This window comes from Salvelinus fontinalis, chromosome 10 (genome assembly GCF_029448725.1).
Source record: "Salvelinus fontinalis isolate EN_2023a chromosome 10, ASM2944872v1, whole genome shotgun sequence".
Lineage (NCBI taxonomy): Eukaryota > Metazoa > Chordata > Actinopteri > Salmoniformes > Salmonidae > Salvelinus > Salvelinus fontinalis.
Window position 1 is genome coordinate 31,974,426 of NC_074674.1, and position 15,849 is coordinate 31,990,274.

General features: G+C 42.9%; 1 protein-coding gene across 1 annotated transcript; it reads right to left on the reverse strand.

Moving 5' to 3' along the window:
- Window positions 1–67: 67 nt before the first annotated feature.
- LOC129864033 (vitamin K-dependent gamma-carboxylase-like) lies at window positions 68–15,005 on the reverse strand. Its single transcript, XM_055936577.1, has 15 exons — window positions 14,786–15,005; window positions 13,316–13,543; window positions 12,959–13,117; window positions 12,446–12,611; window positions 12,220–12,298; window positions 11,978–12,084; window positions 8,929–9,092; window positions 4,447–4,748; window positions 3,857–3,988; window positions 3,174–3,325; window positions 2,904–3,073; window positions 2,654–2,784; window positions 2,326–2,473; window positions 2,025–2,226; window positions 68–1,847 (listed from the first exon to the last, which is right to left on the reverse strand). The coding sequence occupies exons 1-15, from the start codon at window positions 14,817–14,819 to the stop codon at window positions 1,694–1,696; spliced, it is 2,328 nt and encodes a 775-aa protein (XP_055792552.1). The 5' UTR covers window positions 14,820–15,005; the 3' UTR covers window positions 68–1,693.
- Between the last annotated feature and the right edge of the window lie 844 nt (window positions 15,006–15,849).

Consider the following 15,849-nt stretch of genomic DNA (forward strand, 5'->3'; position numbering starts at 1 on the left):
TTTAAGGTTTACAAAATCTGAAACATGCATGGTCATGAGATTTTAAGTTCAAACACGGAGAATGCCGTTTATTTCATGTTCAGGCTCTTTATTTGAAAAGTACCAACTGCATTTTGGAATGCAAATGCTGACAATGTTTAACAATGTTCATAATTTGGCCTCAGAGTAAAGCTACAGGTAAGAGCCAAAATAATGGAAACTCTTGAGTAAATGAGGGATACAAAGTATATTGAAAGCAGGTGCTTTCACACAGGTGTGGTTCCTGAGTTAATTAAGCAAATAGCATCCCATCACGTATAAAAATGCTGGGCATGCCATTATTTTGGTTACCATGGCTATGCCCCCATCCACAGGACATGAGTGGTCACCAACTGGTTTGATGAGCATGACATTTATGTTAACCATATTCCATGGCCATCTGTCACCAAATCTCAACCCAATTGAACACTTGTTGAAGATTCTGGAGCAGCGCCAGAGACATTGATTTCCACCACCATCAACTTCTCGAAGAATGGAGTCGCCTCCATGAGTTCCAGACGCTTGTAGAATCTATGCCATGGTGCATTGAATCGGTTCTGGCTCTTGGTGGCCCAACACCCTACTAAACTATGAGTCAAAGGATCATTTTGCTATTTGATTTGGCCTTACTGCTATTAGCCCATACAAACGCAATGAATAACAGATTCACTACATGGAACAACTTTCCCAAATAAAACTATAATAAGTTTGTTCAGAAGTGTCTATCCTATATCTGAGATATAAAAATCAAGGGGGGGAAATTGGGACGTACAAAGTATATTGAAAGCAGGTCACTGAACAGTCCATATATACTGCACATCCATATTTTTTCTACTGGTACCGGGGGACCTTGAGATGAGTCTTGTGAGCGACATATGTGTTCGTGAGAGTCTCAACTTCACACAGAGGGGTCATATTAGTGTGTGTAGCCCAAACTAGTCGGACACTACAGACAGAAGTCCCAAGACTCTTGTGTGAGAAGGTTTTGGGATGTCTCATGGTCTGACAAACATCGCTCTAGCTCTGTCACCTTTCACCGCAGATGCAGAAGTGTTACATAGGTGGATGCGGTGGCTTGAGACACATCCAATGCAACAACAAAAAATCTCTAGCTTAAACTGACACATTTTTATGGAGATGTTTTAATATGCTAATTAGATTTCAGCAGGGGCACGGACATCGACCTTAGGGGGGTTTAAAATTGTGTTTCCTTTATTTTGGCAGTTACCTGTAGCATATAAAGTTGATCACCACTTTTCACAACTGGAGTCGGTCTAAAAAAAATGACCTCATTAAAAGTTAGGGATAGCAAAAACATACATTTTGTGAAGGTGCATGTTGGATTTTCAATTATAATACTTATGGCAATATTAAAATAAGACCAAAAAGAACAATGTGATCTTGCACAACCTAGGAATGTATTTTTTCAGTTAAACTGCAAGATCAGTCATCAGAAACATGCCCCTGCATAATTTCAAACATATTTTCAAATACAATGCAGCCTTTACCCCACCTCCCCCCAAACAATTAAAGTAATTTCTCTTTCAGATTTCCAAATGTTCAAAACCATTCAAATGAAAATCCTTTGATTACTGGGTTGGTGTACCCAGTGTAGTAACAGTCTAGCGCCTTCTGTCATTCAAGCACATTCACGTAAAAATGGTTTTACACACTCCTAGAGCTCATCGTGGCCGACTTCATCCTTGAGGTCCTGGCTGGCCTCAGTCTCTGGTTCCTTCATGTTCGCGAAGGCCACTTCCCTGGTCAGCTGCTCCAGAGGAGGGAGGCCCACCGCCAGGTTACGCATTGCAATGGCTGTCATCAGGAACCTACAACACAGAGAGCGTGATACACTCAAACACATGTGCCTTATATTTAGTCTGACATTTACTCCTACAAAGCAAATGTCTACATTAAACCAAGCCACTGCAGGATACACGTGGAAACTGGAGGAATCACATGGTTGTCATGAGTTTTGGTAGTTGCACTGAAAACACAAAACTCACGCTCGACGCAACATGTAGTACTTTTTCACAGTAAACCGGTTCAGCCTTTCGTATACATTGGCTTCTCTGCGCTTCTTTACTTCTTTCATCCTCCGCTGTCGCCGTAGGAATAGTTGAACAACAGGATCCATCACATTGGCTTCTGACCCCTCATTTTCTCCAGTGATGAGCGACTGGAGCTCTGGAGGGAGGGGTTCCGTTTCTGTGGGGCGAAACGCTGTGTTAGCTCATCACTTCCATCATGTGTGTTAGTTCCTGTTGTATGTGTTAATTCCTGCCGTGTGTATATTTAAGACCTGACCTGTTCCGTTGCGGACCCGCTCCTGCAGTTCAAACAGCTTAGTGAAGTTCCTCTGTAGCGCTGCCTCTGTGGTGTTGACGTAGATGTACATGTAGCAGGACGGCCCCTCAGACACTGTGTACACCTTATGGTAGGCCCCAGCAGGAAGCTGCTCTCTCACACACACACACACAATGAGTACTCCTAGCCACACCATGGCAACTGGAATGTGAACCTTATGTTTAACAGTAAGTTTCAGCCTATGATAATGACTACAGTACAGCTATCATCCAGGTGAAGGGTGTCATTACAGGCTGGCTGAAGCAGGTAGGTTGAAGAGGGATCATACCTGCTTCTGCTCTCCAGGTTGGAGCGTGTAGTTCTTCTTCTCATCCACTATCTCAACATTCAGCTGGCCCTGCAGCACCTGAACACTGGTGTTGCCCAGGTCCTCACTGACATAGTTCTCTAGAAGAAGACCTAAAGGAAAAATTAACCAACACATACACAAGCTAGATTGAAATTGACTTTGAATGATGAATCAGTGATCACCATATGAAATATTCTCAATTGAAGACAATGAGGGAGAGACCCCAAACCTGGGAAGTCTGCGATGAAGACTATCTCTGTCTGGTTGTCCAACGAGCCCTCGATCTCCTGGAACTTGGTCCTCCAGGGAGAGAGGTCCACCAGCAGAGGCATGAGCCAGGGATTTGGACGGAATGGTGACCAGTCTGCCTTCACAATGTTCACACGGGGGTCAAAGATACTAATGGATGGAAAGAGAGAATTCAAGACCAAACTGTACAGCGAATAACATTTCTATCTATGTGGAGGATGTAAAAGATCACCAAAAGGCTATGTAGTACCGTTGTTGGAAGCGCTCATTAATGGACACCCAGATGTCAAAGTAGATCTCTGGATCAGAGATGTTGTAGTGAGGCAGGTGGCGGCTCAGGCAGGTGGCGTACTGCTTCAGCATGTCCCCATGGTCCTTCCACCGCCGACTCTGAGTGAACACCTACAGGTGCGCCACAGAACAATTTCAGAACATTTACACTTTGCTTCACCTTTATGGAACAAGTCATAACACCTTTAAAAGTTTTGCGGTATGAGATACTCAGATCCTCCTTCTCCCAGATAAGTTAATAATTCAATTATAAGATGTAAATATGCAATACACGTTTTCTATTAAAGGTTTGATACATTTTAAGTAAATGAATGAACATCACGAGCCACCGCCATTCCCAACATGTCCGGTTTTCTGAACAACCTCTATTCCCGACGTGTTCATATCGCTAATGTCCTACAGTAGTGTCCTACATAGTGTAGGCTTATGACGAAGTTCTGTATGCTGTAGTTAATTTAAAGTGAGACCAAACCTGCCTTTATTGTTTAGTTGGAATGTTGAATGGTTAATTAAATCAACTTGAGCTTATTATCCCTAATGTCACATTCCCCATGTCTCCCCGAGTTCCTCCCTTTTTCCACGTGCTTTCTAACCCTTCCTATGAGTCTGATTCTATATTTGTAATATGGTTCAATGGCTCACCCCAGGGTTGAGGTATCCGACATCTCCTGTTTTTCCATCTTTGTAGGTGATCTTGACATGCTGGTGGGATCGGGAGTGAACCATCATATCCCAGGAGTACCCATAAAGGCCATTGGTCCAGTTGTTATAGCCCTAGGTCAAAAAGAAAAAAGCTAGACATATATTTGTAAAACAAAAATGTTTTTTTTAAAGAATATCAAATGTTACAGTATTATATCACTTTTATTTGCCAATCAATCACAAAACTGCCTTCCAGATCAGGACAGCAGGATGTATGGACCAGTATTTACTAATGCAAAGCCTCCTTCCGCACCCCTCTGCAACCCCCACCGTTCTGCTGACTCAAGCTAGTTTACACTACTGTTTACTGCAGACTGATAGCAGTGTTGACACTGATTGAGCAATTATTCTGGTAACCCGTAGTGTTGGGAAATGACTTTAGCTGACAGCCGTACACCCAGTGACTCACAACTGACATTTAAATCAAGGCATTCAAATCAAATGCTGCTGATTTCTTGATTCAATACATGGAAAGGACTAGAAGAAGTTAGTCACTGTAAACTCATCTTCCATTTCTACAGGAGTAGTACCTGTGTGATGAAGTGAGAGTAAGGCAGGAAGAACTGTTCAGCCAGGTACAGAATGGTGAACAGGGTTGCCAGCTTGTGTTTAAACCGTGTTTTGGAGGCCTTGGGGGCAGGGGACAAGTCCTGTAGTCCCGTAGATGTGTGCTGGGTCACTGGGTAAACACAGGAGGTGCTGGGCTGTGGGGGAGGAGATGTGAGCGGCAGCACGGGCCTGAGGATCTCTGGGAAGCGGGCAAAGAAGTGCCTGGGCCAGTCGGGGTAGCAGAAGAGAGGACTCGTGGCCAGCATAGTGTAGGCAAACATACCTGGAGATAAAATATAGGACAATAGTAGCATTTGTGATCAATAGGGGGTTATAGATTAACTTAAATAGTGGATCATTAAAGAAAAGATTGCTTTGAAAATGCTCTCTGGGCCACAGGAGTCTGCATGCATTATGTTGCCCTCATTACAAGTGAAAATTAATCTTATTTCCTTATCAATAGAATCCTCTAATGATAATGGGAAAGGAAAGGGGGATACCTAGTGTGGTGGTTGATTTATTTACTATCAAATGAGGAGAGACAAACTTATCACACAAGTCAGAGTTATACTTAAACTAAATCTTGAAATCACTTATTAATAAGGGAGCAGGTCAATACAACGCACACATTTATTCACTGCTTTAGCACACTCAGCCAACCCGGATGTCCTAGCCATGTCTGAATCCTCATCACTGTCAAACGCTCCCTAAAACACTTCAGCGAGCAGGCCTTTATAATCGACCTGGCCCGGGTATCCTGGAAGGATATTGACCTCATCCCGTCAGTAGAAGCCTGGTTATTCTTTAAAAAGTGCTTTCCAGGGCCTCCCGGGTGGCGCAGTGGTCTAGAGCACTGCATCGCAGTGCTAGCTGCGCCACCAGAGTCTCTGGGTTCGCGCCCAGGCTCTGTCGCAGCCGGCCGCGACCAGGAGGTCCGTGGGGCAACGCACAATTGGCTTAGCGTCGTCCGGGTTAGGGAGGGTTTGGCCGGTAGGGATATCCTTGTCTCATCGCGCTCCAGCGACTCCTGTGGCGGGCCGGGCGCAGTGCGCGCAAGGGCGGGGGGGGCAGGTGCACAGTGTTTCCTCCGACACATTGGTTTGGCTGGCTTCCGGGTTGGAGGCGCGCTGTGTTAAGAAGCAGTGCGGCTTGGTTGGGTTGTGCTTCGGAGGACGCATGGCTTTCGACCTTCGTCTCTCCCGAGCCCGTACGGGAGTTGTAGCGATGAGACAAGATAGTAATTACTAGCGATTGGATACCACGAAAATTGGGAGAAAAGGGGATAATTTTTTTCAAAAAAATAAATAAAAAAATAAAAAAAGTGCTTTCCTCACAATCTTAAATAAGCATGCCCCATTCCAAAAAAAAAAGTAAAACCATTAACAGACATAGCCCGTGGTTCATTTCAGACCCGACTGCCCTTGACCAGCACAAAAACATCCTGTGGCATACGGCATTAGCATCGAATAGCCCCCGCGATATGTAACTTTTCAGGGAAGGAACCAATACAGACAGGCAGTTAGGAGAGCAAATGCTAGCTTTTTCAAACAGAAATTTGCATCCTGCATCACAAACTCCAAAACGTTCTGGGACACTAAAGTCCATGGAGAATAAGAGCACCTCCTCCCAGCTGCCCACTGCACTGAGGCTAGGAAACACTGTCACCACCGATAAATCCACAATAATTGAGAATTTCAATAAGACTTTTTCTACGGCTGGCCATGCTTTCCACCTGGCCACCCCACCCCTACCCTGGTCAACAGCCCTGCACCCCCCCACAGCAACTTGTCCAAGCCTCCCCCATTTCTCCTTCACCCAAATCCAGATCCAGATAGCTGATGTTCTGAAAGAGCTGCAAAATCTTGACCCCTACAAATCAGCTGGGCTAGACAATCTGGACCCTCTTTCTCTAAAAGTATCAGTCGAAATTGTTGCAACCCTTATTACTAGCCTGTTCAATCTCTTTCGTATCGCCTGAGATCCCCAAAGATTGGAAAGCCTCCGCGGTCATCCAACTCTTATAAGGGGGAAACACTCTAGACCCAAACTGCTACAGACCTATATCTATCCTGCATTACTAAGGTCTTCGAAAGCCAAGTTAACAAAAAGATTACCGACCATTTCGAATCCCACCGTACCTTCTCGCTATGCAATCTGGTTTCCGAGCTGGTCACGGGTGCACCTCAGCCACACTCAAGGTCCTAAACGATATCATAACCGCCATCGATAAGAGACAACACTGTGCAGCTGTATTCATCGACCTGGCCAAGGCTTTCGACTGTCAATCACCACATTCTTATCGGCAGCCTCAACAGCCTTGGTTTCTCAAATGACTGCCTTGCCTGGTTCAGCAACTACTTCTCAGACAGAGTTCCGTGTGTCAAATCAGAGGGCCTGTTGTCCGGACCTCTGGCAGTCTCTGGGGGTGCCACAGGGTTCAATTCTCGGGCCGACTCTCTTCTCTGTATACATCAATGATGTCGCTCTTGCTGCTGGTGATTCTCTGATCCACCTCTACGCAGACGACACCATTCTGTATATTGCTGGCCCTTCTTTGGACACTGTGTTAACTAACCTCCAGACGAGCTTCAATGCCAACTCTCCTTGCGTGGCCTCCAACTGCTCTTAAATGCAAGTAAAACTAAATGCATGCTCTTCAACCGATCGCTGCCCGCACATGCCCGCCCATGCAGCATCACTAATCTGGATGGTTCTGACTTAGAATATGTGGACAACTACAAATACCTAGGTGTCTGGTTAGACTGTAAACTCTCATTTACAACTTACATTTACAAAATAGCCTCCAACACTCCCCTCAGCAAATTGGATGCAGTCTATCACAGTGCCATCTGTTTTGTCACCAAAGCCCCATATACTACCCACCACTGCGACCTGTATGATCTCGTTGGCTGGCCCTCGCTTCATATTCGTCACCAATCCCACTGGCTCCAGGTCATCTATAAGTCTCTGCTAGGTAAAGCCCCGCCTTATCTCTGCTCACTGGTCACCATAGCAGTACCCACCAGTAGCACGCGCTTCAGCAGGTATATTTCACTGGTCACCCCCAAAGCCAATTCCTCCTTTGGCCGCCCTTCCTTCCGGTTCTCTGCTGCCAATGACTGGAACGAATTTGCAAAAATCACTGAAGCTAGAGACGCATATCTCCCTCACTAACTTTAAGCACCAGCTGTCAGAGCAGCTCACAGAACACTGCACATAGCCCATCCAACTACCTCATCCTCATACTGTTATTTATTTATTTTATCCTTTGCACCCCAGTAACTCTACTTGCACATTCATCTTCTGCACATCTATCACTCCAGTGTTTAATTGCTAAAGTGTAATTATTTCGCCACTATGGCCTATTTATTGCCTTACCTCCCTTATCTTACCTCATTTGCACACACTGTATATAGACTTTTCCCCCCCTATTGTGTTATTGACTGTATGTTTGTTTATTCCATGTGTAACTCTGTTTTTTTTGTGTCGCACTGCTTTGCTTTATCTTGGCCAGGTCGCAGTTGTAAATGAGAACTTTTTCTCAACTAGCCTACTTGGTTAAATAAAGGTCAATAAAAAAAATAATTTTTTTTAAAAAAAAACCCAAAGTGAATCGATTGAGTGCCCTACGATAATGATGGCTGGTCGACGATTCACGGTCAGATGATTCGTTGAGATCCCCGAGACAAAAGTACAAAAGGTATTTTATAGCCAAGATACACCCCTTTCAACCTACATGACGAACAACAGATATATAGAATGGGTCACAAGGGTAAGATTTGTATGAAAGATACTGTCTGCTATGTATTATAGGTATCTGCTGTGTCAACAGTTTTCATTGTATAGACCAGTGTCTGGCCCTCTGACTCCAAACCATCTCTCCCTGGTATGGTATAGAACAGAAACATTAACTCATGCTCTGTAATGCTCTTTAGGTTTTATCACCCAAAAGACACCCAAAAGAGGCCCATACTTAGTAGACACCAAATAGTTAACATACCAAATAGTTAACAAATAGTTAACAAAATACTCTATTCTGTTGCATAAAACAACCATTTGATGCAATAAAACTATTATAACATAATCTTGCTCTCACACTAGTCAGTTGTACAACTGAATGCATTCAACTGAAATGTGTCTTCTACATTTAACCCAACCCCTCTGAATCAGAGAGGTGTGGGGGCTGCCATAATCGACATCCACGTCTTCGGGCGCCCGGGAAACAGTGGGTTTCCTGCTTTGCTCAGGGGCAGAACAGATTTTTACCTTGTCACCTTGTCAGCTTTCGGTTACTGGCCCAATGTTCGAACCACTAGGCTACCCACACCACAATTACAAGCAACTATTCAAAATGGGACATCATCCCAGAGTACAATGGACTATATATACATAGTGTTGAATTTTGTTGCTTCTGTTATTCAATAACATTTGATATTCTCATTATGATGACTGAAAAGACTCACCGATGCTGAAGAGTTGAGAGTTCATGCAGTGGAAGTAGCTGACAAAGAAAATGCCAAAAGGGCGTGTGGCATCGAAAAACAGCAGATAGCCGGCAGACAGGTCCAGACAAAGACCACCTCCATGAACCACCAGCAGACTCACCATTTCATTAGGCAGAATCATCCTGTGGGACAGACGCAAAGGGTAAGAAATCCATACAATCCCACATGGGGCAGTTTTATATAAGCTGTTCCAAAATATGAGGGCGCATGGCCTCCAATACATTTGTATTGAAGTCTGTCAAATACCATCTGTATGGTCCAGTGTGGCTCAGTTAGTAGAGCATGGCGGGCCAGGCGTTTTAGTCATTTTTTGTGAGGGTTTTCTTTGACCACTATTTCCCCAGTATTATCCACAGGCAGAAAATCCTTGGAAATTCTCTTTAATTGACACAAGCTATCTCCAATCAATCATTCAGTGTCTGGTTGTGCGTCCTAAACCAGGGGAAGAGTGGCATACAAATCTTAATTGCACAAAGCCTACTATTTGGCAGGGACTACTATTTGTAGATCAGTGATTCTACACCTCACTTTGCTCAAGCTGATCCTCTCTGTTACGTTCCCCAGTTTCTGTGTTGTTAATATTGGAATTTATATGTTTAAATTAATGATTAGAATATTCTACCCTGAAACCATTTAATTGTATGAAATTGATTATAGTCAGTAAAATTATAATTAAATGATGTGTGTAGTTTTAGTCAGAATTAGGGTAAAGCAATATATCTGTACAATATATCTTTATAGTATCTTAAACACAGACTGCCTGAGCAAAATTCAGTGCCGACCTGGCTATGAGAGATTTGGGAGAGGGCAGGGAGTACTTCTCACGGTCTCCCTAATCTTGGGGGGGGTGCTTCTCACTGTCTCCCTAATCTTGGGGGGGGACAGGGAGTGCTTCTCACTGTCTCCCTAATCTTGGGGGGGGGGACAGGGAGTGCTTCTCACTGTCTCCCTAATCTTTGTCGGCTGGGTAGTGATACAGTATGTGCGTAGGATACCTGCTGTTTGTGTGTAAAGGTATGTGCGTAAGGAGCCAGTATAAAATGGATGGTTTGTACAAAGGACTAGGACGTCCTCGTGAATAAACATGTTGGCTATTGTAGCTGGGACTCTGTCTGTTTCATTCAACTAGAATCATACAAATTCTGGGTTGCAGACTGAGCAGTTTAATTGAAGTTCAGTTTATGAACATTGATAATGTAATTCACGTAACAGTTGTGGGTTTGTGTATATGTATATTTCAGGAAATTGCTTCCTGGATTCCCCCAAGCAGCTGATTGGTCGGCACCATTGCAGATTGGAGCTCTGACCCCGCCCTCTTGTCAGGAGATACAGCTGTCTGCAATTACCGACTCCTTCTGCAGCTTGAAAAGCCAGTGTTCCGTTTAGGAGAAAGAGAGCTTCTTAGCTATCCTGTGTTGGTTGTTGTTCAGAGACAGTTTTGTTGAAAGTATTTTGTAGCCGCTACTTCTGAGGTATGCGTGTGCCTACAAAACCTGCACTGTTGTTGATTATTGAAATTGTTCACTTTAAGTTTGTATTATTCTGTTTCATTTGTTCCCAGGGGGGAAGGGGAAGGCACTATGGGCATACATATACCCATAGTATGTACTCCGTCTGTGCACACTAGGTAAGACCTGGGCGGACCACCCCCTTGTATTTTGATTAGCGCGCCAAGTGGCGTTAAGAATAGATAAGTAGTGGGTAGCAGAGGGGGCTCTTACTTTTACTTTCTTTGCTTTGGGTTCCATCCAGACCCTTTTCCCCACATTACCGTGTTAACAGAAATAAATTCCCTGTAAATGGTCATATTCTCTGTTATCCTTACCCGCACCTACAATCCCATACCTCTTTCACTCCACAGGGAGTTGAGTTGTAGCGGGGTGTTGCGTTCCCTCCAAGAGGCGTGCGTAACACTCCAACAGACTCAATCCCTGATTGGAGGTTATAATAGTGGGGCAATTAGTACAGCTAACAGGGGACTATGAATCCAACCAGAAAATATAAATTCCATCAGAATATCACTTTAAAAAAATAAATAAGTTTGCCAATACCCCGCTAGGGCACTCCTCGCAGGCAATATATTCTACAAAACCTGCAATTTAGCATTTGATTATAAGAATGCTTCTACCATCGAAGGTTGTGGAGGATATAGCGACAGTCTCATCCTTACGTAGTAACAAGCCAACATCAATCAACACATATTTCACAATGTATTCGTTGTCAGTTCTTAACATATGGGTTTGATAAGGGAAAATTGTACTATTGTCAGAACATAAATGTATAGCCTATTTTCATTAGTTATAGAAATAACCCAACAACTTATCCAACTCTTAAGAATGCATTGTTTGGAGAGGCGCTTTGTAGAGTATGAGAAGTGTATGTGAAAGCGCAGTTACTCAGAATAATATTGACACTTGAATAGTTCACTGCCTGTAAATATACTATATTAGCTAGAATAACGAACATCTTCACCCAGTTCTCCTTGAAAATATGAACATTGTCTTGTGTCAGTGGATTCTTCCGTTATTATGGAGATGTTTTTGTTTTTTTACCGTTCTGCGCCTCCGTTCTTTACATGTGTAATGAATGCACACATTTTGGGATTGTCTACTTGTTGAGTGTTGGCGCTTGGAAAAGCCATATCCTCAGCATTTTGTTTTTATGTATTTCTATAGCGAATAATAAAGGCACTTTTTTTTATAGTCTACATTTTCTCAAATGAATAATTATGTTAGCTAGTCAATGAATGCACAAGTGACAATTTACAGGTGGTGTGACAAGTTGCCTTATTGGCCTCTTGAGGTCAAATGATGTTAATGCAGGGTAGAAAGGAAAAAAACAAGGGTGAAAAAACACCTGGACCTAAGCATGGCACCTGCAACACCAGGGTTGTGGGTTCAATTCCCACGAGACACCAGTACGAAAAAATATGCACTCACTGCTGTAAGTCGCTCTAGATAAAATCGTCTGCTAAATTACAAAAATGCAATTACAAATTTTAACTAACCTGAAAGGGTCAAAAAGCCAATGGTGTGCCAAGTACGACATGGAATATCCCTCTACCCAGTCTGCATCCAGTTTCTTGATTCCAGCAATGAAGTATACTATGAAAATCTACCAAGGAAAAATATGAAGATATTCATATTATAGTAGTGTCCTCAAAGTTTATCATACACATGTTATAAGGCAGATACCCTTGATATAGTAGTAAAGTTTCTATGAACTCAACAGAAAGAATTTGGCACAGACCTGAAACCTCAGAAGAGTGTAGTTCCAAAGTGGCACTTGCGAATTCTTTTTTTTGGGATTACGTAATCCATCTATTGACCTGAAAATAATAACATACTGCATTTACATATATGCATGCATACACTCAGGCAAACACACACACAGACACAAACAACTTCAATCAACCAAATATATTATACGTTTAAGAAATTTATAGTAATGGTTTCATAAGAGTTCTGCAACTCACCAGTATCTGTTGGCGTCCATGAATGTGAGCTGGAAGCCAATGAGTCCGTAGAGGTAAGAGTGGTTGTTCCATGCTGTTTTGTCCAAGAAGAAGATGTACCAGTAGGTGGATATGAACATGAGACAGGAGAGGCGGTAGAAACAGCCCAACATGATTCCCACAGCACCTATAAAAAGAGACTATTTATTTATTTAACTAGGCAAGTCAGTTAAGAACAAATTCTTATTTACAATGCCTACCCCGGCCAAACCCTAACGACGCTGGGCCAGTTGTGCGCCGCCCTATGGGACTCCCAATCACGGCCGGTTGTGATACAGCCTGGAATCGTACCAGGGTCTGTAGTGACACCTCTAGCACTGAGGTGCAGTGCCTTAGACCACTGTGCCACTCGGTGTAAGACACCTTTCAGCACACATTAAAAAGATGAAAGCATATCAACACTATCACATAAACCTGCACAAAGGGGACAACATACAGCAGCTGTTCCAATCACTGACTCAGAACTTGACCTACCAAAGAGCATCACCACATAGACCAGGTACATATAATCAAGAGGCAGCGGCTGCAGGAAACTGAAGAGAGGGAAGCGGCACACGGGAGCCCCATCCAGGTACTTGTAGTCCAGGTGGCTAAGGCCTCGCTCCTGTGTAATGTCTATAGCCATTATCATGCCTGGGGGACAGAGACAGGGGAAGACACACAGAAGATGAAAACAACAAGAGAGATTGCACAAGACTACACTCACCAGACCGCCAGCGGATGATTTGACTTGCATATGAAACTCAACTTCTCAATGCGATTAATTCAATTCTCAGGCTGCAACCATTTTGACCAAGGGTAACTAATCTTAGTGGAAATGACAAAGCTCACCAAACAGGAAGCGGAAAATGCCCAGAGAAGCAGGGTCAGTGGGGCGGTTTAGGAGACACACCAAGCGATGCCAGGAGGACAGGTCCTCCTTCTCAAACCCAAACAGCCGTTTCATCATGCTCTCAGTCTCCACTGCCGGTACTGTCTCCTTGTCCATGGTGCCTTCCCCCTCATCACTGCTCCCAGACAAGTCTCCCTGTTCTGAGGACTGCTCAATGAAAGGAGCACCTAAGAGAGAATGGCAAAATATGCATACCAATTCACACTTCAGAGAAACGCCTTAACCCTACGGTTCACAAGAATGCCATGGGTATGTGTGCAGTTTTTATGCCACAGTGTACCATACCATTCATAAGGAACTAGTTGTTCCTGATTATATGCTGATGTGTATATTGCAATTCAATCACAGTGATGCAATGCATCTCACGATAGATACATTGATTATCAGTCTCACGTTTTTATAAACCTAGTCAGCAGATCCAACCCGCTTACTTACAGCTGCACTAGGGTCGGAAAGCATATGCCTGTGTATATTAAGACACCGTGGAGCTGCCGCGAGATATGGTTCGGAAAACGTACCTCAATCCAGAGACTAAAATGTGTTATACCGCAAATTGTCCCATTATCCTAACTGTTAAACTGAAAAGACTGAACTTTTAGTCCTCATGCTAGGCAGCAGAAGCCACAGCAGCCATTTTGAATGGCAGTGTCAGCCAATCAAATGATATCCTGGATTATTCGTATTTTATTTGATCATGGGGGGGGGGGGGGGGGGGGGCTTCACCTGGTGTTCTATTATTATTTTTTGTATTCACAGGAATATCCCTGTATTGATGTGTAATATTGTTATTATCGTTGCAATAAAAAAAATTGACAGAAATATATATATGTTGAGCACAATTTGCCATTCTGGCTGCTGTTGCCACTGCTAGTTAGCATGAGGGGGAAAATGGCAGTTTATTTAAAACGAATAGTTGTTCAATCTTATTGGTGTAACAGTTGGGATAATGGGACAACTCGGAGTACAACGCATTTCACATCCCTGGATTGAGGTACGTTTTCCCTTTTCCAAGCAGGTTCCGTGGTGTCTTTTTTATTTATTTGATTTAACCTTTATTTAACCAGGTACGGTAGTTGAGAACAAGTTATCATTTACAACTGCGACCTGGTCAGGATAAAGCAAAGCAGTGCGACACAAACAACAACAGAATTACACATGGAATAAATAAGCGTACAATCAATAACACAATAGAAAAAAAATACAGTCTATATACAGTGTGTGCAAATGGCGTGAGGAGGTAGGGCAATAAATAGTCTTCATATACACAAGAATGCTGTCCGACCCTAGCGCAGCTTGAAAGCAAGCGGTTCGGATATGCTGACTACTATAAACCCTGTAACAATTTACTGAAAGCAGAGCTGATCAACGGTTACAAAACAACAATGCTATCCCTTGTTACATAACGTTACCTGCATTAGCATTGTCGCACGCCCCTGCCTCCATGCTTCCAACTCGGTTATGCAAAAAAACAAATATATATATATATATACTATTTGGACAGGGATGTCACCCTAATAGTACAATTCCCCTCCTTGTCCCTACCCCAATCAGTTATTCAACAAACGTAAACACTTGGGTACGTGTCACAGTCCGTGTACTAGCCTAAGGACGGTTGATTTGGAACCTGAAACAGTGCTCAGAATCTATTGGTTGTTTTTTCCACGAGACAAACTACTCCTAGTGGGAATCCGGAAATTGTATGCCCCCGGCGGTTGGGATGAGAATAACCTAATGTAGAAGGCATGAAGTTGGTGTACAAAACCGAAAGTATATATACATTTATATATATATAGAGATTTACAGTACCAGTCAAACGTTTGCTAAACCTACTCATTCAAGGGTTTTTCTTAATTTTTTACTATTTTCTACATTGTAGAATAATAGTTTTGATGTCTTCACTATTAAATAACACATATGGAATCATGTAGTAATCAAAAAAGTGTTTTATATTTGAGATTCTTCAAAGTAGCCACCCTTTGCCTTGATGACAGCTTTGCACACTCCTGGCAATGCTGAAGTGCAACATATTCCGATTTGTATTTCATTTAATTTAACTTTTATTTAACTAGGCAAGTCAGTTAAGAAAAATTCTTTCAAAATGTCCAGCGATGCGGTGGATTGACACAACCAATGCAAAAAAACAGATCTCTATTTTAAATTTATATTTTATGTTATTTCAATTTCCGCGGGGGCGCGGACATCGACCTTAGGTTGGTTTAAGGTTAAGGTTTAGGGTAGGGACGTCCCAAGGATCTTTAGTTAGGAAAACCATATTTACCTCCTGAATTAAGGATCTGAGCCGAGGTGCACCGGTTTCCACTATATAGCACAGCCACAATGTCAAAATGGGCTATATCGTAAAAATTGTATGAAAACAAAATGTGCTTTTAGTCTTAATTTAAGATACATTAGCAGTGTGGTTAGGTTTAAAATAAGATTTTAACAACATAAATTGTAGAAATAGGCGGGGTTA